General features: G+C 41.0%; 1 protein-coding gene across 3 annotated transcripts in view; it reads right to left on the reverse strand.

Moving 5' to 3' along the window:
* The window catches only part of prmt3 (protein arginine methyltransferase 3), a 114486-nt gene that overhangs the window by 27894 nt on the left and 60401 nt on the right, over positions 1-26191 (reverse strand). For all 3 annotated transcript variants that reach the window (XM_056278780.1, XM_056278781.1, XM_056278782.1), the window contains 2 exons: positions 17099-17286; positions 14732-14818 (listed from right to left, as the gene is read on the reverse strand). In XM_056278780.1, coding sequence (XP_056134755.1) covers positions 14732-14818; positions 17099-17286 — 275 coding nt within the window. The remainder of the gene's footprint in view (positions 1-14731; positions 14819-17098; positions 17287-26191) is intronic.

Here is a 26191-nt window from a genome sequence, read left to right on the forward strand (position 1 = left end):
CGCTAGCACTAGAGTCTTAAACTGGATGCGAGCAGCTACTGGGAGCCAGTGTAGTGACATGAGAAGGGGAGTTGTGTGGGAGAACTTAGGGTGGTTGGACATCAGACGAGCTGCAGCTTTCTGAACAAGCTCCAGAGGTCTGATGGCCGACGCCGGGGCACTAGCAAGGAGGGAGTTGCCGTAGTCCAGCCAGGAGATGATCAGAACCTGAATGAGCACCTGTGCCGTCTCGTCGGTGAGGAATGGGTGAATCCTCCTGATGATATAGAGGAGAAATCTGCAGGAGCGAGCAACTGATGCAACGTTTTCGGCAAACGACAGTTGGTCATCCAGGATCACACCCAGATTCCTCACAGTCCAAGTTGGCGTCACCACGGTGTTGTCAATGGTGATGGCCAGGTCTCGGTGTGGGCAACCTTTCCCGGGAGGACCATCGGCTCTGTCTTGTCCAGATTGAGCTTCAGGTGGAGTGTCGCCATCCACTCCAAGATGTCAGTCAAACATGCAGCAATGTGTGTCTCTACTTGTGTGTCAGAGGGAGGAAAGGACAAGATCAGCTGGGTGTCATCAGCATAACAATGGTAAGAGAAGTCATGTGAGCAAATAACAGAACCCAGGGGTGTCGTGTACAGGGAGAAAAGGAAAGGGCCCAGAACCGAACCCTGTGGAATGCCTGTAGTCAGTCTGCGAGGCTTCGACACAGATCCCCTCCATGTCACCTGGTAGGAGCGACCCGTCAGGTAGGTTGCAAACATTGAGAGTGCAGAGCCTGTGACACCCAGCCCCTCGAGGGTGGAGAGGAAGATCTGGTGGTTCACTGTGTCGAACACAGCTGACAGGTCCATGAGTATTAGGACAGAGGAGAGAGAGTTTGCTCTCGCAGAGTGCAGCGATTCTGTCACTGAATCACTGTGACAGAATCGTTTTATATATGCAAGTGACAGAATCGCTTTGTATATATATATATATATACTGTATATATATATAAAGCTTTGTTAAAAGAAACACTCAACGGTAGGGAAAGTGCTCAACAAATAAGGAGCAAAATAATCCAGTGAGTCAAGTAAATTCTTTATGAGATAGTACAAGTCTGTTTCATGCCATAAACAATCATCAGCTTTCCATCTATAAATTAAAAAAAAGATATGATGAGTGCGCGATGCACGAAACAGGCCTGTACTGCAATTTATTAAAACTTTTTTTCCTGTATCTGTGTTGATATTCCGCTCCTCATTAGTTGAGCACTTATAACAACACCATTGATGGTTTCGGGAAAAAAACGTGTTTTATATATATATATATATGTGGATATTTAGTTTCAATTATCCCAACTGGTTAACACCCCCTTTCTGTCTCCCCAAAAATACAAATAAGTTTCTCAGTTGGGCTGAGTCAACACCTGGTCCCCTGTGCGCCCCTCCCTTCTTCTACTCATTGACTTGTCACCATACAAAAGAAATATATATTACACCACCCACAACAGCGGGGACATTTCGCTGACATACAAAAACAGCTTGGTACACGAAATTAGCTTCGGTTGCTATTTTTGGTGCTGGGCTTACTCTCTCTCAGGGGGTGTGAATAATACTGACAATAGAAAAGAAAAATGATAAAAATGTAATAAACATCTATATTACCTAATACAATAAACAACTATTTGTTTCAAAGTAATTTGTTTAGAGAAAAAACAGATTATTCCAGAAGGGAAGAGTAACAATTTACTTTTCTGGTTTTGCACTCATTTCTGCTCTAACTCCATCTACATTTTCAATATAAATCTGTTAATATGTTAATGAGACATATTTTCTGCCTGTTTCAAATGAATTGGCTTCAAACAGGCATGCAAACCATCCATAGAGAACACCAGAATTGGCATTATTCCAACTACATAATGCATCCCTGAAACTGATTGTCAAGCAGGTAAAATAAAGCCGAGACTGGTTTTTCCCCGAGGTTAGGTAGAGAACCTGCCAGTGAGCTGCATGATAACTTAGTCACTCCTCAAATATAGTCCGCTGGCAAGGATTTTCTCTGCTATAAACACAGTGGACGAAAAACCAATTCATACAACTAACAAACTGAAAGAAAATCCAGGGCCAAAGTACCTAGAGGTGACCACGGTCTGATACGAGAGGTAAAAAAAAAAAGCCCCCCCAGGCCTGTTTTCCCCCTATCTTTCCCCCGCTGGAGGAAGAGAGGCACTCTATCAATCTCACGAGCGCACTTGTAGTGGCAATGATGCAGAACTAATAGCTTTTAATCCTGACGCAGCTGACAACTTGGAGGCCGGTGCTCGCAGACAAAGAGGAGCAGAATCAATGCAAGCCAGGGAAAGGAGAAAAAAAGAGAGAAAGAGGAGAGGACAAGGGGAAAAAGAGTGGTGCAGACAGAAAAGCAGAAGAAAAAAATGAGAGAAAGAGAGGAAGTCAGAGAGGGAGAGAAATGGGACATGGGCATGCTTTCTTTTTTTAACCGGCTTTTTTATTGCGCTGTATCATTTGGAGAAGCAAAATATCCATCTGTTCACAGCTACCGCCGCAGTTTGTCAGGAAACAACTATTGAAACCAACCCTTATAACTGAGAATGCGTTAATACCAAAAAAAAAATTTTTTTTTGAAAGGCACAGACATCTACCAATAAAATGCACACCCACTCACAAGCCTCCACGGTTCATAATAGTGGGGGTCTTCATCGACCTCCATGTATAACACACTCCCCTCACCAAGGCTCCAATCAGCCTTTATCGACTCCGACAGGCAGGGGCGGCATCGCTACCCTTCCACTAAAGCTGGAGAAAAGGGCCCAAAGTGGATAAAAGAGCGTGTCAACACAATGCAATTATGGCATTTAATGAACGCTACAGGACGCTCACTGCTGAGGTAATTAGGAAATTAGCCATAATTATTCGTCAGGCTGTGCAGCCGCACAAGCAAACATCATCCTCGTCCTACCGCCCTGATGCCGCCGCCTCATAAGCGAGATTGATTGTCACCTCTGCATCCTGTAACTTTCATACTGCTCTGACACAGGAAATTACAACTCAGGACCAAAGCAAAACTCTGAAATGAAACGCAACTCAGAAGTTTTGAACCTGGAATAAATAAATAAATAAGAAATCACAAATAGCTTGCATGTGCCATATTGATAAAACAGGGTGGATATGAAATCCACCACTAGGGTGATAGAAACAGTAAGGCTGCCCCCTAATAGTCGACCAAACATTAGCTGAAGACAAGAGTCTTAGTCGACAAAGTATTCATTGGTCGCTTGGGGAAAAAAACCTGTATGAAATACTTAAAAAAAAAAAACTAAAAAAAACCCTGTATGAAATGTATGAGGGCTTCTAGTTTGAAACGATGGACACAGGAAGTGGCGGCATTCACTCGTACACGGCTGGTTTTGCATAAGGCTGTTTAATTCATCATGTTTTATAAAGTCATTGTGTTGGTGTTACAAGTTTGTAAGTTGTGTGATGTTATACCGTGTTAAAATAAATTAACAAAATGTTTGTCTCCTTGCCGTTTGTCCCGACACATCCAGAATAGTTAACAGTTAAGAGTTAACAAGAGAGAAGAAGAAGAAGTAAATTGTGTGATATTTCATAATGGCTGGCAGCAGACTTGAGAAGTTTGGATCGGTATTCACGTGAACTCAAGATGTGATGTGCTCTGGAGTCACCAGGTCATCTGACAAGTGCTTATGATGGTACGATGTATACAAGATATTTCCACCCAAGAGGGATCCAGTTTTTGTTAAGCCACATTCAAGGACATATAAAGAAAGAAGAGATTGTCCCTGATATCTTTTACAGAGAAGATGAAATTAGGGCGAAATTTTATGAGGCATATAGGACAGGACAAAGAGCAATCGATCTCTCCAAATCAAACTTTACTTCCACATGTCAAAGACTTGTGGAGAAGTATGCTGAGCTGGAGAGCAAAGAAGTCCTGGATGAGGCGGCTTTATTTGAGGAGACTGGAAAGGCCTTGCTGACAGAGGGCATAATACTGAAAAGAGTGGGCTCTATGGTATCCCCAGAGTCCAGGGAGCCAGCACTGGAGTTGAAATTGACTGACATGCTGACAGAACAGCAGTCAGTTAGTTCTGCTGATAGCCAGAAGTTGGAACTCACAGCATAAGAGTCAGACCTCTACAATTATCTTCAAAAATGCAAGCATGGCATGAACAGAATCATTTTTCTTCTATTTCCACACAACGGATGGTTTTTTGTTTTTTTGTTTTTTAAGTTGAAACTTCTTTAATCAGGAAACAGCACTGTCCCCCAATTCAAGAGCTGCTTGTTTTAACGGTACTTGGTGTTGCAACATACATGTAAAACATGACATGTAAAATTATATAGTTGCTATCGACCATTTGCATTCTTACCTTTCATAGACCGTCATTAAGACTTTCTCTTTACAAATGACCACATAAATCACACCCTACATGTCTGGGCCAAACTTGGACAACTGACCACAAAACCATTGGCCTGTGCACTGTCAAATGTACACAGAAAAGTAAATTTAGGGATGTTTTACATATGTTGACTAAATTAACTTTGCATAACCTATTTAAAAGTAACATTACTTCTCTAGTCCCCTTGTGAATAAACCACACATCAGATATATTTCAATTCCAAAATACCCTGTTCACTTCCTGGCAAGGGTGAGTGGTTTAACATGTTTGTTCTTATAACGTTGCTTCAAATGAAAGTGGAGTATGATATGTTTGGAGAAGTTTAATGAGTTTATATTGAATGAATGAAGGAATTATTTATTTCAGTCATACCTTTGTGTTCATGTGACAGACAGAAAAAAAAGAAAAACATCGTACATATATTTACATCAGTCCACTTCACAAAACAAAACTCAATCAATCAACGACCGAAAAAGGAATAGGCTGAAGCCCAAGGCTTATTGTTGCCTATCCCATACAGTCCTTAAGTTAACCTAGAATATCAGAGTTACAAAAGGAAGAAAAAAAAGAACAATTTATACTAAGTTGTAATCCTTAATTATTTTACATTTTAAAGATTTTCTGAAACTCGAGAGCAAGCTACACAATTTCAACTCATCATTAAGACCATTCCATAGCTTGACTCTCAAAACTGAAATACATCTGTGTTTTACATTGGCTCTCACTTTACATGTTTCAAAAATACACAACCCTCAAGTTATAGTTTCCTTCTCTTAATTTAAAAAGCAGTTGGATATAAACAGGAGGGTTTTTACTTCTAGCTCGAAAATGTAATTTCCAATGTTTTTAAATACACAATATCTACGAATTTTAAGGTGCGGGACCATATAAATAATGGATTAGTAGATTCACAGTAACAAGCTTTATTTATTATTCAAATAGCTCTTTTCTGATGTTTAGTTATAGGGTCTGTATTTGTTTTATAAACATTTCCCCAAACCTCAGCACAGTATGAAAGATACAGCATTATCAATGAACAATACAATATACACAAATATTTCCTATACAGCAGATCCCTTGTTTTGTAGAGAATAGCAATAGATTTAGATAATTTCCATTTAATATATTCTATATGGCGTCCGGGTGGCGTGGCGGTCTATTCCATTGCCTACCAACACAGGGATCGCCGGTTCAAATCCCAGTGTTACCTCTAGCTTGGTCGGGCGTCCCTACAGACACATTTGGCCGTGTCTGTGGGTGGGAAGCCGGATGTGGGTATGTGTCCTGGTCGCTGCACTGGCGCCTCCTCTGGTCGGTCAGGGCGCCTGAGAACAGGGGGGAATAGCATGATCCTCCCACACACTATGTCCTCCTGGTGAAACTCCTCACTGTCAGGTGAAAAGAAGCAGCTGGCGACTCCACATGTATTGGAGGAGGCATGTGGTAGCCAACAGCCCTCCCTGGATTGGCAGAGGGCAGAGCCGGCCCAAGGCCCAAGCGAAGCAGTCGCTTAGGCCCCCCGCTCCTGCAGGGGGCCCCCAAGAGCGCTTGAAATGTCAAACACGACAAGTTGATAAATATATATATATTTTTGTGTGTGTGATATATTATATCAGTAGTAATCACCAAAAAAACAAAAACTAAATATTTTGATATCATGTTGTTAACAGACTGACAAATTAATGCTACTGGTTTAATCATTTCCGCTGCCAATGTCAGAGCTGGGGTCAGATTCATGTGCATTATAACTGTAAGCAAGTACATCGCAACAGTATGTCACCTACAAGGGTTTATCGTCTGGCGCAGAGAAACAAAACAGGAGGAAAGCAGAGGACGACAAAAAACAGCAGGATAAAGGTATGTTTCCATGACCAATTACGGCATGTTATCATGAACATTCACTAACGATAACGTTAGTTAAATAGATGCCTCAAACGAGCAAAGGTATGGTGAGCTAACGTCAGGTAGCATAGTTAGCTAGCTAGATGGCTAGTGCTTTAATCTAATATTAGCTAACAAAATATACCAGTAGCGACTGTTACCCTTTTAAGATAGAAATGTCAATTGCTACTATTCATAGAGCTATGATGATTTAAGATGTCAATGCTGTTTTAGGATGTTTAAACAACACGCAAACTTTCCTGCATGCTAGCTAGGTTATGTTGTATGTAATGTAGACCAAAGAAGGCATTATGGTTGGTAACTGACTGTTAGCTTGATAGTCAATTAAAAGTCTAGAGAACATAGCTGGTCTTCGTGTTTAAATCACGTCCTTGATAGTTTTCAACATATTATAATGCAACCTATTGTTAGACTGTCAAGATTTTTCTTCTGTGTGAGATAACTTGTTGCTGATTAGGCTACTTTTTCTGTAATGAATAGAAACGAAGGATACGTAACCACGGTTTTATGAACTAAGGTACTGTTTAGTCACACACTAATGGGATAGCCTATTCTTCGATCCTCGACCTAGCCTAGCACCAGGTGGAATGATATCCCATTAGTATGTGATTAGCATGGTCCCATTATGATGGTATGGTAACAATCAAGCATGGACATAATACTGTCGGTGGTGGGAGATGGGCAGGGGGTGGGGCAAATCAAATTCTGCTTAGGGCCCCATAAAGCCTTGGGCCGGCTCTGGCAGAGGGGGTGGAGCAGCAATTGGACAGCTCGGAGAGCAGGGTGATTGGCCAGGTACAATTGGGGAGAAAAAGGGGGGGGGGACAAACATACACACACACATATATATATATATATATATATGTATGTGTGTGTGTGTGTGTGTGTGTGTGTGTGTGTGTGTGTGTTTGTGTGTGTGGCTTCCAACACAGTTTATGATCTATCAATCCCAAGAATTTTTTTCAAATACTCTTTCAATTTCAACTCCATTTAACTTCAGTTTTATTTCACAATTAACCCTAAAACCACCAAACATGATACATTTTGTTTTATTTTAATTTAGTGATAACTTACTGAGATCAAACAATTTTTTAACATTCTCAATTCCCCTTCTACTGTTTTCAACAATTCTTCCATGTCCTCCCCAGAACAAAATAATATTGTATCATCAGCAAACATAACAAATTTCAACTTAGTAGATACCATAGAAATATCATTTAATAAAGTATAAACAACTTAGGTCCCAATACTGAACCTTGTGGAACACCACAAGTTACTCTTAAATAACTTCTTAACCAGCATTGTGTGACACCTCTTATTCAATAGCGTTCCAATTTCTGCAAGAGTAATAAGGAATGATTGTATCAAATGCTTTATGTAAATCAATAAAAAGACCTAGTGTTTTGTTTCTTATCTACTGCTGTTGCTATATTTTATACAAAATCCATCACTGGCTAAGATGTTGATCGATTGCTCATAAACCCATATTGATGGTCCCTCAATGATGCATATTTGTCAATGAAGTCTTCAAGTCTATTTACAAATAATAATATGATAATTTTCAAGTATTTTAGAAAATTGAGAAAGCAAAGACACAGGTCTATAATTTGATACAACATGTTTGTCACCGTTTTTATAGATTGGAACCACCTTAGTCATTTTCATTTTATCAGGAAAAATGCCGTTAGAAAAGATTTATTACATATACAAGTAAATGGTTTGAGGTCACAGTCAATTAACTCTTTTATTAGTGGCATATCAATAGTATAACCATCAGTGGATTTTCTATTCTTGAACTTTCTAACCACTTCTACCACATCACTCTCACAGACTCCACCCAGGAAAATTGAATTTCTGAAATCAAAATCAAAATTACTGTCTTCATCTGTAGGAAGGTTAATTTCCTTTGCCAAACTTGGGCCTACGTTAGCAAAAAAAACAAAAACAAAAATCATTAACTAACCATGAACTAATCATTAATATTAATATATAGTTAGTGATGTGTTATGTAATGTTTATTAGTCCAGCATATTGGATAAATTAAGTATTATACAGTTACATTTGTGTTGAAGATTGCAAACTCTTTGTACTTTTGCATTTAACCAAAAATATGAGCCTCTCTTTGAAACCCCAAAATGGTTAACGAAACTCTAATAAAGAAAATGACATAAAGAAAAATTAAAAAAAAGGCAAAACAAAAGCAAAACAAACAGGCGACCCGCTTTGTGTGCACGATTGTAAACTTTATATTTTAAAGGCTCATTATTACGGTTTTGTATTTCTCTGCAATGTAGCAAAGTCTTAACAATGTTGCTTATAACATTCTTTCTAATCCCCGGAACTCAAACCATTTTCAGAAGCCCATAAAATATGTATTTAAATGATTAATATCATAAATGTGCAATGACTAATCGAAAAATAGCTTGAGCTAATGACTGCTAGTCAACTGGGAAAACCTTTGGTCGGCGGCAGCCTTAAGAAACAGTGAAATAGCGCACCTCTGATTCAGACAGTGTCCAGCCTGAAACACTGGTGGTCATTAACGTTTGTAATTTACACTTGGCAGGACAATGATGTTTATAAACTCTGCCGGGCCCTGAGTCAGAAGAAGTAGCTTTAATGATCCCTATCAAAACCCTGTAGCGAGTGTCAGCAACTGATAAACCACGACTCATCTATAAAAGAAATCTGGTCAACTAAAGATGTCAGTAAAAAAATAATTTATTGACGTTTTATGTAACTTTATTAACACAAGACACAATCTAAACTGGAGAAAAACTAAAAGCAAGAGAAGGTAAAACAGCAAAGAGTGTTTCCAGTCATAATAAGTAAGTCTTCTGCTATAAGAACAAGTGAAGGTGGAGTATTAATAGTCCTTCATACACTATTAATACGCCACCTTTACTTTTCACCTCTTCCATTAAATTCAACACCCCTCCCCCCCTCTATCAAATGCACACAAACAGTCTAAAATCAGGACAAATCAAATGAGCGCTTTTTATTTCCATCAGCGTTTAGCCTTGGGCCTGGGGTCTGTCGGTGATAAGTGATGATGGCCGGCCTCCTGACGATGGAGGAGAAGGGGGGTTGGGGGTGGCGGCGAAGCGGGGGAAAATTAATAATTATCATCATGGATGGAACCAACAGGGAGCAATTCATCATCCCTCCCCTTCCGCCCGGCTGTGTGTCAGAGCGCCACGTGGCTCGGCCAGATACTATTATACGGTGCAGGGAGGGGGAGGACAAGAAGAAGGGGGAGAGTGGAGGGGGATGGGGGGGTGCTAATGCGCTTTTGATGGGGTTTATCCAGGCGTGGAGGCTTCAAGCACGACCACTTTGAGAGCTGGTTGGTGTGAATTTAACCCACCCTTCCGCTCTCTCTCTCTGCCCCCCTCTTTTTTTACCTGCAGCCTTTCGGTCCAACTGCTGTTCTGAGGTGAGGCAGGTCTCAGCTGCACTGCTCTGCTGTCTGAGAGCGTTTTCCAGCTTACAACCACTGGTCCAAAACAGAGCCGGTCAAACACCTCTCGCCCATTCTCTCTCTCTATCACGTATAATAAGAGTAGACTTCAATTATTACAAGGCAATGAAATATATGGACACATTCACAACTTTGTGGTGTTATAAAGGGGTCCTGTGTTCGACCATAAAGGATGAGCTGTTTTTTTCTGCAGAGCTTGGATAAAAGGGGTCTTACCTGTTTTTTATGTTTTAAGTTGTTGTTGAATGATTGTTTTTTGGGATTGTTAAAAGATGCTTATTGAGTGTTTGTACTTTGACAAGTATTGTTTATATGTTTAGAAAGATTTCAAGTCTGTTTTTCGTTAAATTTTTTTGTTAAATAAAGGCTTGCTTTAAAATTCAAAAAATTCTCTCTCTCTCTCTCTCTCACATACACACACACACACACACACACACACACACACACACACACACACACACACACACACACACACACACACACACACACCTAGGACAAAAACCGCCTCAATAACAGTCTGAATAAAAAGTTTCATTCATGCAACTATCGTTCAAAACTCACAGTTGCTCAGACTCACAGTTAAGCCTCATTCAACTTATCTGAGAAAACAAAAAAAGGTTAACTCAACAAGCTGCTCACTGAGAGGAAAGCAGGGGAGATGGTTGCATGCGGCAGGAAAAATAATGTTTGGTGTAACACAAGACAACGCCATGCACACATACACAGGCAGAAATTACACACGTGGGAGACAGCAGTGGAGATAAACTAGTAAAAGAAAGTAGTGTTAACATTCGCCCTCCTGACGCACCGAGCAACGTCCTTGGCGCTGGGGAGAGAGCCTGTCCCATCAGTCCACCAGGCCATTTTTTCTCCATTCTATTTAAATTTAATGGAAAGTGGGCAGGAAATAGATTACAGAAGCGATTTTCCTCTCAAGCGCTACAGTGGCTGTCTCAGCAGCAGTGTGAGGAGTGGGACAGCAGTGTTCGAATGAATTACAAACAGGAAGCATCATTCTCTCCAACCATGCCGTTAGCATAGATCATTTTGAGCCTTTAGGCTAGAACAAGGGATTTGTTTGTATCTGTTCCACATTTCAGTAAAATGGATACCATCTGATGTTTACCTGAGACTTTTTAAAAAGGGTTCAACCAAGACTTGTTATTCAACATATGACCAGAGAAAATTACTGAAAAAAGTTCATAAAACTTTCAAAATGCATAAATCTAACTTGCTGGCAGAGACTATGTCTGTGAGGAGCAGATCATGAGAAACTTAAAAAAAAATGGTAAAGAGGAAGGGGGGGTGGTATTTGTCTTGTGTGTGAACGGCACAGACGCAGGGGTTGTGCTGTTCATTTAATGCAAGGTTAGGCAGACTGAGCTGATGAATGGACTGTCGACTATAGAACAAAAGCAGGCGCTCCATCACAGGACAGGCTGCACAATGCTCTCCCTGAGCACTGGTCCAGGAGCAGTTTACCCTTCACACATCCTAAAAATTACTGGGAAGTTGCCACAGATTCCGATTACAGATCAGCATCATCGCAGTAATGTTGTTCCATTCTCCAGGTCAATAATCCATCTGTAAAACCTTGGCCATGTGGGTTTAGTGCTGGAGGCTAGCATCTATATACAGTATCCAGTGTAAGCGAATGAAATTCGCTTAAGACTACATGTTATGTAAGAAACGCCTGAATGACGTTATAAAATCTGCACAAATTACACACGCATGCAAAATGTTTCAAACATTCTACTCTGAGACTAGGATTTGACCAAGAACTCAAAATAGAAGAACTACCCTTAGAAATGAACAGGAGCTATACGGAAAGCCCAAAACATATTTAACCCAACCAACATGAATAAAAAATTTAAAACATGGAAAGTCACACTGCTGACCAATACACTCTCATCATCCACTCCATTGCACTCACTGAACTGGACCCCTAACATGACCAGACACCCACTTCAGAAACAAAAACTTGATCTTTTCAATTACAGGATGATGGTATACAGGGAAAAAAATGAGAGTATGTTTACAAATCCCATTAAATCTAGAGGCCTGACCCAGGGAGCACAGGGCCGATGATAACGAGCTATTGATTATCCATTTACACCAATGTGAGGAGACCGTGCTGTAGAACATAAAAGACAAAGGACCTCCATATCACTTCTTTCTCTGTGTAGTGTAGTTGAGCCCGCAGTGCCATGGCTATTCTCCAGTCTGCTGCTGACCAATAGCTGAACAGTGACAAATGTGGCTCGGACACCAGCAGCTACTTGCCGTTGCCCCAACGAATAGTGGATATAAAAAGTCAACACATCCCTGTTTAAATAGCAGGTTTTTGTGATATGGGAAAAAAATGAAGCCAAGATAAATCATTTCAGAGCTTTTTCCACCTTTAATGTGAAATTGAAACCTTTTAAATTCAAGTGAAAAACAATCGGAGACATTTTAGAAAAAAAAATTAACTAAAAACTTACAATAACGTGGTTGCACAACTGTGCACATCCCTAAGCTAATACATTTGAAGAACCTTTTAGTTCTATTACACCACTCAGTCTTTGTGGGTAACAGTCTATCAGCTTGGCACATCGTGACTTAGCAATATTTTCCCACTCTTCATTGCAAAAACATTCTAGATCCATCAGGTTGTGAGGACATCTGTGCACTTCCTCTTCGGGTCACCCCACAGATTTTCAATTGGATTCAGGTCTGGGTTCAGGCTGGGCCATGCCAAAACATTGATATTTTGGTGAAGCCATTCCTTTGTTGATTTGGGTGTATGCTTTGTAGTTGTAGTTGTAGAGAAAGGTGAAAGTCCTCTTCATCTTCAGCTATGTAGCAGATGTCTGAAGATTTTGCACCAAAATTGACTGGAATTTGGAGCTATTAATGATTCCCTCCACCTTGACTTAAGCCCCAGTTTCAGCAGAAGAAAAGCATGACGCTGTCACCACCATGCTTCACCGTGCGTATGGCGTTCTTTTGGTGATGTGCTGTGTTGTTTTTGTGCCAAACATACCTTTTGGAACCATGGCCAAAAAGTTACACTTTGGTCTCATCAGACCAAAACACAATTTTCTACATGGTTTTGGGAGACTGTATGTTATCTTTTTGCAAAATTTAGCCGGGCTTGAATGGTTTGTTTTTTTTTTTTTCATGCGAAAAGGCCTCCATCTTGCCACCCTACCCCATAGCCCAGACATATGAAGAATCCAGGAGATTGTTGTCACATGTAGGGAGCAACCAGTACTTGCCAGAAATTCATGCAGCTCTTTTAATGTAACCGTAGGCCTCTTGGCAGCCTCCCTGACTAGTTTTCTCCTTGTCTTCTCATCAAGGAGGAGATGTCCTTTTCTTGGTAATGTCACTATTGTGCCACATTTTCCCCACTTGTTGATGATTGACTTCACTGTGTCCCACAGTATGTCTAATGCCTTGGACATTCTTTTGTACCCCTCTCCTGACCCATACCTTTCAACAATCCTGTTCATGCTTTGTAAGCTCTTTGTGGACCATGGCTTTTGCCGTTGGATGCAACCAAGATGATGTCAGGAAAATGCTACAGGAAGAACTGCACTTTATTTGGGGTTAATCAGTCACTTTAATTGATGGCAGGTGTATACTAACTACTATTTAACATGAGTTTGAATGTTACTAGTTAATTCTGAACCCAGCCACCACATCCCCAAATATAAAAGAGTGCGCACACTTATGCAATCATGATTCATCTGGGGTGTCTGGGTAGCATGGTGGTCTATTCCGTTGCCTACCAACACGGGGATCCCCGATTCAAATTCCTGTGTTACCTGCGGCTAGATCGGGCGTCCCTACAAACGCAAGTGGCCGTGTCTGCGGGTGGGAAGCCAGATGTGGGTATGTGTCCTGGTCGTTGCACTGGCACCTCCTCTGGTCTGTCGGGGTGCCTGTTTGGGGGGGGGGGGGACTGGAGGGAATAGCATGATCCTCCCATGCGCTATGTCCCCCTGGCAAAACTCCTCACTGTCAGGTGAAAAGAAGCGGCTGGTGACTCCACATGTATCAGAAGAGGCATGTGGTAGTCTGCTGCCCTCCCTGTATCGGCACGAGGGGGTGCAGCAGCGACCAGGACAGCTCGGAAAATAGGATAATTGGCCAAGTACAATTGGGGAGAAAGGGCGGGGATCTTTAAAAAAAATAAAATAACAAAAACATGTTTCATCTAAGTTTTTGTATTTTTTTCCCTAAAAAGGTTTCAGTTTGTTCTTACTTGAATTTTATAGGTTGCAATTTCACATTAAAAGTGGAAAAATTTCTTACATAATTTAAACCTGCCATTTTAACAAGGCCGTGTAGACTTTTTATATCCACTGTATTTCTATGTTTTGAAGCCTGATGCTGAAAGCACTCATTTCATGACACATGCTACAGCCATGTCTTGAAGCTGTAGATCTACTACATTAGGTTAACCTTAAAGTTGTTAACTCAAGTGCTGAGGTTAGAAAGTAGTGGTATGAGGTATATGTAAGGAAATATATCTTGATTTGGATGAGTCCAGGGCAAGCAGTTGTACGGTCAAATCCATATAGCAAGTTAACATCACTTCTGAATAAGAATGTGCTTTTGACACACACACACACACACACACACACACACACACACACACACTCCTTCAGCTTGTGTATGGGTTGGCTTTAGGCACTGCCAGGACAGAGTTGTTACGACCACATCGTAGATTACGGACAAATGGACATGAAAGGCGCCTTTTGAATGGGGATGTCCTTACTCATGTCCTCATGTACAAATGGGAGTAGCTTCTCCATAAAATTAAAGCCAGATTTCCCTAGATGGCTTTGAACTGAAAAAGCCAGTCAGCCAAACATTTTCAGATCTACAGTGACAATAGTGACCGAAATGTGCCATCTTTCTTTGAGGTGTGTATGACTTACCGTGCAGTCTGTGGTATCTGTTATCTTTATGCAAAAGTCTGATGCAAACTCCAGTTCAGAAATGCTTACTTTGTTACAATCGATTGTCTGTGGAAAGGGAAACAAACAAAAAACAAAAAAAAAGCATTAAAAAAAACAAAAAACATATGCAATACAGGCATACAAATGGGAACCACACCACATCATGATCTACGATCAAACAAAGAACAAAGGAAAATGTATTCGGGGGTTGCAATTTATTTCAGGATTCTCTGTTCTCCTATTCATACACACACACACACTGAATCAGAATTCAGTCTTTAAAGTTACAATATTGATTTACATGCAAACAAATGTGCTTTTTGATACTTTCAGTCATTGGCCTTTTTAATAAAGGAGCTAATGCACAAATGTCCAAATTATTTCACTTTCTGTCATCTGGTACCCTCCTTAGATTTCCAATATCTAAAACCAACAGATGCAAACACTCCTTTCTCCCCTCTGCCATCTTCCTCCTAAACTCTAGGAGGAAAAGATAGTTATTTGCATGTTTTAACTTGGTTTGGTAACTTTTTTTAATTGAGCATTTTGCTGTGTATTTATGTTTTTGGTCTTGGTGTTGTATTCATGTGACCTGTGTTTTATGTGCGCTAAATTTAGGCATCCCACTGCTGCATAACCAATTGTCCCACTGTGGACAAATTAAGCTATTGATAGACTGAGTGATTGATTAATACCTCTGCTGTTCCTCTTTCTTACTGTCAGATAAGATTTTCCTGTGAAACACAATATTGTAAATAGTGTTTTATGTCTTTCTTCAACATAACAGCAAATAAAGAAGAATATGATAGGTAGCAGCGAGCTTGAAGAGGCAAAGTTGTTGTGCCACAGGGAGATGTTGCAGACCAAGTTAGGAGAGGACCTTTACTGACAGATAACAAAACATCAATAGCTACAACTAAGGTTCAACCATGTTGTTCTGTTTGGTGTTGGGGAGGGTGCAGATACAACAGCACTGGCGACTCATTTTCATTGTGATACTGGTCAAATGCCCTTATCATTAGGCCTACTAGTATCAGCATAAGTTTCAGTGAGGTAAACAAAAATGGCACTCTTTAAAACGTGTTGTAGCTTTAAAGGGTAAATTCACAGATTTTCAACTTTATCTCTGTTGTCTGTGACAGTTCCCAATTGTTTCTGCATCTCTGGGCCGACAATGACAGTCTTTTTCCAGCCGCCAAATGATGTGTCATGATGTCAGTTGGCGGCTGGAAAAACTACACCCAAGCAGGGCTTGTAATACTCCAATCTACTCTAAATACATTACTCAAAAAATTCATCCTCATTCCTTCGGCTAAGCTATGTTTCCGATGGTGTAAATGATGCCCCACAACACTAGTGCAAAGGATTTTATGGATGATGACACAGAGGCTTATGCGTAATGCATCCTGGTACCGTAGGCACCGTGGTAAAACATTCCTCAGTGCAGTCCAATTTTCTTACTGGGGTAAAAAAAAAAAGAAGAAGTATATATATTTAAATATATATATAAATTAAAACCTAATCTGTTTTACAGGACTATGCAATTCCATGACAGGGTTCTCAATTTTACGGAGTAGCAGCCAGCCTTAATGGAATATTATTGGATCGTATCAGACGGAGCCGGTAGATGACTCCATGTAATTTGGGCAGAGAGGCTGTCTATTTTTCACTTGAGGGGAGAAATTATCGATTAGAGGATTCAAATTCCATTATATCAGGCACTCACCTCATTTTTCACACCTGAAGATGGGTGTGAAACACATGTGAGTTACAATAAAGGCCCAAGCCAACATGTTGTAGCCAGAGAGACATGCAGGGATATCATAGAGCGATGGAAGGAGCATGAGTAAAGTAGCAACCTCCCATTGTGTCTTTGTGTGTGCACGCATACGTGTAAGAGAGTGTGTGTGCACGTTTTATCTCTCACAACATAATGTGTGTTCTTTCCCAGTGGCACAGTGAAAACCACTTTATCCGCAGGGGGCTGAGAGTAATGAAGTTTCCTTAAGAGTAACTTAAACAAGGATTAGACAAATCAATCACCCAGCGCTGCATTGCTACACCATTAACACACACACACACACACACACACACACACACACACACACACACACACACACACACACACACACACACACACACACACACATACTCTACCAGGGCCCTATCTCTGTCTACAGCAAATTTCCCTTCTCGGTCTGTCTGTACCCTGACAGCATGGGCTTCTCAAACTCTATTTCTCCCATTTGCAGTGTACAAATTATTTTCTGCGGAACACATATAAGCATGTCTGTATTACAGAGAGGGAGAAACTCTGTGTGAGTGTGTGTGTATGTTTATGTGTACCTGTATCACTGTAGGTTCAGAAATTAGCGTTTCTGCTTTGACAACCTCCACCACAGCCTCTGGCAACACTGCCTTCTTCATGCACGCCATGTTGAAGCCATACACATTATCCCAGAATGCAAGGCGGTCCCTGTGCTTCTCTGCGTCTCCCGCTGCCACCAGGCTGATGTTACATAGGTCTGGATAGACTGTGGTGAAAAAGAATAGAACAAAGAAGCACATGTTGTTTAACATCTTTTTTAAGTTTTTCTTTTTTTCTTTTTTTTTCAAGGTTCATGTGTTTCTATACAGGTTTTTGTAAGAATGAGGTGAGGGTGTCAACATTAAATATATCATTTTTTTGTGGAATTCCCCCCCCCCTTTTTTTCTCAATTGTACCTGGCCAATCACCCCGCTCTCTGAGCCATCCTGGTCACTGCTCCACCCCTTCTGCCGAGCCAGAGAGGGCTGCAGACTACCACATGCCTCCTCCGATACATGTGGCGTTGCCAGCCGTTTCTTTTCACCTGACAGTGAGGAGTTTCGCCAGGGGAACGTAGCGCATGGGACGATCACAGTATTCCCGCCCCCCCTGAACAGGCGCCCCGGCTGACCAGAGGAGGCGCTAGTGCAGCAACCTGGACACATACTACCTACATCCGGCTTCCCACCCGCAGACACGGCCAATTGTGTCTGTAGGGACGCCTGACTAAGCCGGAGGTAACACATGGATTCAAACTGGCAATCCCCATGTTGGTAGGCAATGAAATAGACCGCTGTTACCCGGACGCCCCCAAGATTAAATATATTCTACATATTAAAGACATTGATGATACTGGTGAAAGCTGATAGAGCTTTTCACTTAGCGCTGCTAGTATGAAGCTAAAGCAGTAAAATTCAACTTCAGTCTGCAGAACAGAGGACACGGAACAGGGCCGTCTAAATACAAACTCACCAAAATATTGACAAAAAAATATTTAAAAGGATTAAAACTAGGGCTGTAACGATATACCGCTATTGATGATAACTGTGATATTTAAAAAATGAAATCCTGATGTCATATTAATCATACACATGATATCATGAAAAGAATCCAGTGACTCTTAAATTATTTCCGTCTCTTTCCGTTCTCGCTTTGTCCCCAGCCCAGACACACCTGACGTGATGCAGTAACTAGCTAGCAAGCTACTACCACAGTGTGTGGCTACTACAGCTGTGCAAAATCATGTCATGGAAAATGGAAAGAAGAGAAAATTATGTAAGGACATGGTCAGTGGACATAAAATGACAGTATATCAGAGTGGTTAGTTGTCAGCTTGCGGTCTCACAAACTTTCCCTGCTCCCCGCAAGTGGTTTTGTTTCAGTTAACATTGTATTGTTGGCAGATGTTAAGCCTTGTGGATCTTTTGTTTATTCATCTGGTTGCCTTTTCACTATCCATTAAGAATAATTGCTCTTTTTGTATGATTTTATACAGCTATGGTTACAGACTCTCTCTCCACCTCCCTACACTCGTATTTTGAGTGTAATTCATTTGCTAAAAAAAGAGATAAAACACACAATAAACAAAGATGAATTTGACTGATAGCATTATTTTTTTTTCATAGTTTCTATAGATATAGACTTTTTTAGAGCCTATGTAATGATTACATCAAGGCATCAGCTGGAGGCAACACAAAGACGGAAGCGGTAAAGTTAAATACGAATCATGTCCTCAGGCAAGCGTACATCATCTAGCTAACATTAGCTAACATGTCTTCATGCTGTGTTTTTGGGTGCCAGCATTGAAGAAGTAATAAACTAAACTTGAAGTTTTATCGCATACCAGCTGCCGCTCCCAGTCAAAAAGATCGGAGACAACTGTGGTTAAACGCGATAAGACAAAAGAATTGGACTGAGGAGATCATTAAAAATGTTCGTGTTTGTAGAGCACGCTTCATATCAGGTAAGTAAGATAACGTTAAACTATACTTTTGTCTGTTGTAGGTATAGATATTTGCCTCTAGCTAAGCTTCGCCCACAAAAACGTCACTATGTTTACTAACAGAAAAGGGGTCTATTGCGATAATATCGCTATCATGAATTCTATTGGACACAATAATCATGCAGTGAAAATACACTCACTGGCCACTTTATTAGGTACACCTTGCTAGTACCTGGTTGGACCCCCTTTTGCCTTCAGAACTGCCTTAATCCTTCGTGGCATAGATTCAACAAGGTACTGGAAACATTCCTCAGAGAGTTTGGTCCATATTGACATGATAGCATCACGCAGTTGCTGCAGATTTGTCGGCTGCACATCCATGATGCGAATCTCCCGGTCCACCACATCCCAAAGGTGCTCTATTGGATTGAGATCTGGTGACTGTGGAGGCCATTTGAGTACAGTGAACTCATTGTCATGTTCAAGAAACCAGTCTGAGATGATTCGAGCTTTATGACATGGCGCGTTATCCTGCTGGAAGTAGCCATCAAAAGATGGGAACACTGTGGTCATAAAGGGATGGACATGGTCAGCAACAATACTCAGGTAGGCTGTGGCGTTGACACGATGCTCAATTGGTACTAAGGGGCCCAAAGTGTGCCAAGAAAATATCCCCCACACCATTACACCACCACCACCAGCCTGAACCGTTGATACAAGGCAGGATGGATCCATGCTTTCATGTTGTTGATGCCAAATTCTGACCCTAACATTCGAATGTCGCAGCAGAAATCGAGACTTATCAGACCAGGCAACATTTTTCCAATCTTCTGTTGTCCAGTTTTGGTGAGCCTGTGCGAATTGTAGCCTCAGTTTCCTGTTCTTAGCTGACAGGAGTGGCACCCGGTGTGGTCTTCTGCTGCTGTAGCCCATCTGCCTCAAGGTTCGACGTGTTGTGCGTTCAGAGATGCTCTTCTGCATACCTCGGTTGTAATGAGTGGTTATTTGAGTTACTGTTGCCTTTCTATCAGCTCGAACCTGTCTGGCCATTCTCCTCTGACCTCTGGCATCAACAAGGCATTTTCGCCCACAGAACTGCCACTCACTGGATATTTTCTCTTTTTCGGACCATTCTCTGTAAACCCTAGAGATGGTTGTGCGTGAAAATCCCAGTAGATCAGCAGTTTCTGAAATACTCAGACCAGCCCGTCTGGCACCAACAACCATGCCACGTTCAAAGTCACTTAAATCACCTTTCTTCCCCATTCTGATGCTCAGTTTGAACTGCAGCAGATCGTCTTGACCATGTCTACATGCCTAAATGCATTGAGTTGCTGCCATGTGATTGGCTAATTAGAAATTTGCATTAACGAGCAGTTGGACGGGTGTGCCTAATAAAGTGGCCGGTGAGTGTATATCGTGACGAGCCCTAATTAAAACTCATATTTTAATATTGATTTTACAACCCAAAAACATGCCTTGTCTATCTTATTTTCAATTGCTACAATCTGTTTGTTTTACAAATCTAATAATAATCAGTCACTGGATTCTCGTCATGGAACTGTTGTCCTTGATGGGTGTGGATCAATTTAATAGTCATTTCTGTAATCCTAAGTCTTGCTGTGAAAATAAATGAGCAGAAATCCTTGCTTTTAGGTCGATTCAAATCAGGACAGTTTGGGAGTGATACCTATTTTGACTATTTTATGCCTATTTAGATAACTCAGAGCGACACTCATTTACTGGTACCCCGCAAAAAGTTTCCCATGTGTTGAGAGTATAATGGCTGAGACAGTCTCATGATGTTTCTAGTTTGGATAACAGCAGAGCTCTTCAGTTCTATTAGAGTTGTAGAAATCACTGTATTTTGACTGCACTAAATTTCTTTTGAGCAATGTGCTGCTTAATGACTCCCAGAAAGTTGAATCAGTTCCTCTGGACACAACTTTTATTGAGAGAAATGTTTCATCACTCATCTAAGTGACCTCTTCAATCTAAACTGACTGCAGGTATCCCCACCCTTATAAACAATACAGTGGCATAAGGACCAAAAACAATTATCAGTTTGATATGCAAATTGCTGTGAGCATTAATTAGAGTTACAATGGCCATGTGTATGATTCACAGAGGATACTCTTAGGCAATGCTCCCCCCAGTTCAGGGAGGGTCGTTCCCTCTTCACTTAGATGGCCTCTTTGACCCTATGACTGCTTGAAATAGTCTATCTATCCATTTGTGTCCTGATTTGGGTGTATGACAGCTATGGCACATTGATATTTTTCAGCTGTTGACTTTATGTATATATTTATGTTTATGTGTGATAAGATTTCAGTTGAACAAGAATGATACAAATATAAAAAAATTTTTTTTAAAAATTACCTGTGTGATGCACCAAATGCATCATGCATTTGGCAGCAGATGGATACTAAGCTGTTTTTTAAACATTTTGATTGGCTACACATTCTGACACTTGATATATTTACCTATGTATTGAAACTATTCAACACTTCAAAAGTATTGGTAAATATTATCCAACCCACATAGGGTAAGAGTAACTTTTAATTATAGCTGACTTTCTACTTTGACCCCATACAAACTACATTAAACAGCCCAAGAAACTTTGTACATTGTAAAATTTAGTCTGTACTTGTGAATCACTTGATGGATTCATTTTTGCTCCAAGTAACTGAACATAAATCTTAACTTTTACCGGGGGGGGGGGGGCTGGCAGAAACCTCTGTTTTCAATGCTAAAACCTCTTTAATATCTTTGAATTTAATGGCTCTGAGATGGGAAAACCATTACAAAATGCGCTAGAATCTTGTGGGTGTGTATCTATGTGTAATGACTGTATCCATCACATTAATACAGACCCACACCCTGATGATAACGGTGTCCTAGTTTGTATACACACTGAACTTACTGGCTCACTGACTGTCAGCCAGTTTAGGATACATCTACTGTTGCAGAAGCATTCTATAGAGTGATCAGATGATGTTTGTGTTAAAATATCATCTAAATTACAGATATACCATCGTTAGGTTTGAGTGACAGATGTGCACACCAATCAATAAGGAACAACTGTTTACCTTCCATTCTGCTAATGAATCAGTTTGGTAAGAAGACTATAGAAGAAAGTCATGTAGGTTGCAGGGGGATTTGGAAGACAAAGGTGAGAGGATTTGAATGTTATGAGGCTTGCAATCTATTGGCTGTAGTTTAGGAGGGCTTCCACCACCGGATATAGATGACTGCTATTCAATATTGCCCTGACTGCATTTCTTTGCTCAAAGAAAACAAGGGATATTTCTTGCCAAGACTGAAAAGACTGACTCCTAATTAGGGAGCAACAATTACACTGTCCTTCTCCTATGATGGCTTTGACCTCTACATTTATAAACTATATCGACAAATGGCTCTTCTTATTGCTTATTTATCCAGTAGCTTTTGTTTTTGTTTTTGTTTTTTTTTGTTGATAAAGGGCACTTTCCTGAAAACATGACATTACGTCTAGGAATCCATTGAATAAACATTAACCATGAATTAAAATAAGCATTAAACACGAGTCTTAATGTTTTCTCTCATTGTTTCCACATCTGAATAAACTTGTCTGTATTGTTAATATGCTTGACGATTAGGCCTGAGCTGAAATGCTTGAAGCCACTAGTGTTCCCACTGTGGAGTAACATTAGACGTACACTTCAAAATATAGACCTTTAGCTTTTACTGGTTTTCAATGGGCAGGCCAAATGGAGCATTGCAAATCAACTGAAAAATGTCATTTTTCTATCACCACTGACCACCTATCAGTTTTATGTCGAGTTTAACAAACTTGACTGCTTTTACACATAAAGGCGCATGGTTTTGTTGACATAAGTGTAGTACTCTTCAAGGATAAAAATACCGGGCATCTGGGTAGTGTAGCAGTCTATTCCGTCACCTCCCAACACAGGGATTGCTGGTTCGAATCCCCGTGTTACCTCCAGCTTGGTTGGGCGTCCCTACAGACACAATTGGCCATGTCTGCATGTGGGAAGCCAGATGTGGGCATGTGTCCTGGTCACTGCACTAGCGCCTCCTCTGGCCGGTCGGTCGGGACGCCTTTTTTGGGGGGGGGGGACTGGGGGGAATAGCGTGATCCTCCCACGCACTCCGCCCCCTGGCGTAACTCCTCATTGTCAGGTGAAAAGAAGTGGCTGGCGACTCCACATGTATCAGAGGAGGCATGTGGTAGTCTGCAGCCCTCCCGGGATCGGCAGAGGGGGTGGAGCAATGACTGGGGTGGCTCGGAAAATAGGGTAATTGGCCAAGTACAACTGGGGAGAAAAGGGGGGGGGGGTTCTAAAAAAAAAATACCAGTTTACCAACTGAAGTGTTGAACACAAGCATGCCCTGAATTGTACCAACTACAACTGTGGAGGGACAGACTTGAAAAGATAAATTTTATCAAACTGTTCCAGAAACAAGTCCTGTAAAAAGTTTATTATTCTCTAAAATTATAATTATGTTGCATAATTACTTTGCAAGCACACTTCCAAATTTTACCCTTTATTATCCTTTTCGGACCACAGTGTAGGTTCTAAACCAAAATATACACATTAATCCCCATAATGAATAACCTACTAAATGTACTGTATTTTTACCACATATTTCTCTGTATATTGCTAATATACAGTACTCCAACTCCAGCAACACATCTCCAACCATGATCTCTATGAACTGCTCAATCAGATTTCAAAGCACAGCACAGCCCTACTCCAAATCACCCAAAACGACCTCCTCATTACCGCTGACTTTGGTCACATCAACAGACTAATCCTTCTATATCTCTGCCCTGCCTCCGATTTAGACCGCATGGCCTGGGCCTAACTGGTAAGAGCGCTCTCCTGGTTCCAGTCCTACCTTACTGACAGGAACCAGTTCACCACCATCAAAGACTCAAGAGGCGTGCCCCAAGGTTCTGTGCTTGGACCCCTCCTCATCATCATCTACATGCTCTCCCTCAGTCAGATAATCTGTCAACACAGCCTCAGCTTGCACTGCTTTGCCAATGACACTCAACTCTACCTCAATACCAAATCCTCCACCCAGCTCCCTCCCCTATCTCAAATAAACTGCCTCTGTGACACAACAATGTGGATGACATCTAACTTACCCAAACTCAACAGAAATAAAACAGAGTTCATGGTTGTGGCCCCCAAGATACTGCTCCAGAAGGTTGGGAATCTTGTGCCAACCATCGATAGTTTGCTCCATCTGCCCACACTCTGACGTTCGCAACCTGGGTATCATTCTGGATTCCTCTCTGTCATTTAAGACCCATATCAAGTGTATTAACAAATCTGCCTTCTTCCATCTCAAGAACATTGCCAGACTCCAGCCAACACTCATTGCCTACGAGGCAGGGTACCCCCATTCATGCATTTCTCACTTCCTGTCTGGACTACTCTCTCCCCCACCAGGTTGCAGACTTTCGGGGACAGGACTTTCTGCTCTGCGGAACTCCCCAACAAGATCTGCAGCACAGGGGTCCATCCACATTTTAAAAAACGCTGAAAACCTAGCTGTTCATCCAGGCCTTTGGACTAAGCCTTTGGCTAAGCTGATTTTATTGGAACTCAGGCTTCTTAATTAGTGCCTTCTTTTGGATACCATGAGAGTGAGTACCAGAGAGAGTGCTTAAAAATTAAAGTTATCATTGTTGTGATCATACTATTAATTTATGCTTGCTGTAGACCAGTTGCCCTCTGAGCAAGATGCAAAACACTAAGTCCAAGCAGTAAGGACTTAGTGAAATACATTCAGTGTAAACATATTCAACTATATGTGTTTTCAGTAGGCATTAGGCATGTCAGTATATTTTTAACTTGAGATGCAAGCAGCTCAAACTAGGAGGAAAAAATGTTTATGATCCATCTGAGGGGGACTCACAGGGTGTTGAACATAAGAGTTGTTCGTTGTTACAGTATTTGAAATCGTTACATGTTTTCAAATACATTTCATTTCCAAGACTCTCAAGTTGTACTAAACACATTTTAATTTCGGAACTTGACTGTATTTTTTCTTAAATTATGAATCTTAGAAATGGACTCCTCTAGTTAATCATGTCAATCAGTGAGTACGTAAATTTCTTTTCAGGTTCTAGTGTTACTTTGCATCTAAAAAAAATGTGGAAATTACTTCCAGTGTTAACCTGAAGATAAAATGTTCAGCACATCTGCCCCCGACCCTCAATATCACTCCTGTACGCTCTACCAATTTCTCCCTATTGAGGTAATGGGAGCCAGTTTTGCTCAAACGACCATACAAACATTTGGACTAACTGAAGTAGCTACTTTTTCAAGATCAGTCCTGAGAAAGCTCCTCTTTTGCAAAGCGCTTTGAAACTGTACACTTCACAAGACTTGCTCTTGCTGTTAGTTCCACAGGTAAAAACAGAATTGAGCTAAAGAGCCTCAATGTATTCTTAACTTGGATCACAGAGTTCCAGGCAGAGTAAAAGAGTTGGTCACTCCTGAAGAATTTAAAATGCTCATTAGAAAACTGAGCGACACTAACAGGATCTGTGTCTGCCAAACCTCGCCAGCCCCCAAACTGTTTTTAGCCTGTTTCTGAACCAAACCAGACTGTTACATTCTTTTATGGATTTTGTGTGTGTGTGTGTGTGTGTGTGTGTGTGTGTGTGTGTGTGTGTGTGTGTGTGTGTGTGTGTGTGTGTGTGTGTGTGTGTGTGTGTGTGTGTGTGTGTGTGTGTTCTTATCTAACCCTGTCGTTAAAAGTTTTTATGCGGTTTGTCTGAAACTTCTTAACCTCTTTGTGCCTTGGTTGCTGATTAAATAAAAGAATCAAAGGAGAGGAGGCCCACACACGAAAGCAGAAAAAAGTAGGGTTCATTTGAAAAAAAGTGCTACTTCGTTTTTCTGCTTATTGACAATGATGAAGCCTAGATGGGTGAAACTTCAAGTAGTATTCAAGTGGTGTTTCAAGGTTCAGCAGCCGTTTTATAAAAACACAAAAATGATTAAAAACCTCAAACACTAAAAGCACCAAATAAAAAAAGACGCCTTGCAGCATGTCCGCAGATGGGAGCGCAGCCATGTATTCTCCTCTCTCCTTGTTGTGTCGTCATGTGTGTGATTAAATAAGATCAATTCACTGCTGATAAGAAGAAGAAAAGTGAGCTGACTTT

Source organism: Lampris incognitus, chromosome 4 (genome assembly GCF_029633865.1).
Source record: "Lampris incognitus isolate fLamInc1 chromosome 4, fLamInc1.hap2, whole genome shotgun sequence".
NCBI classification, from domain to species: Eukaryota; Metazoa; Chordata; class Actinopteri; order Lampriformes; family Lampridae; genus Lampris; species Lampris incognitus.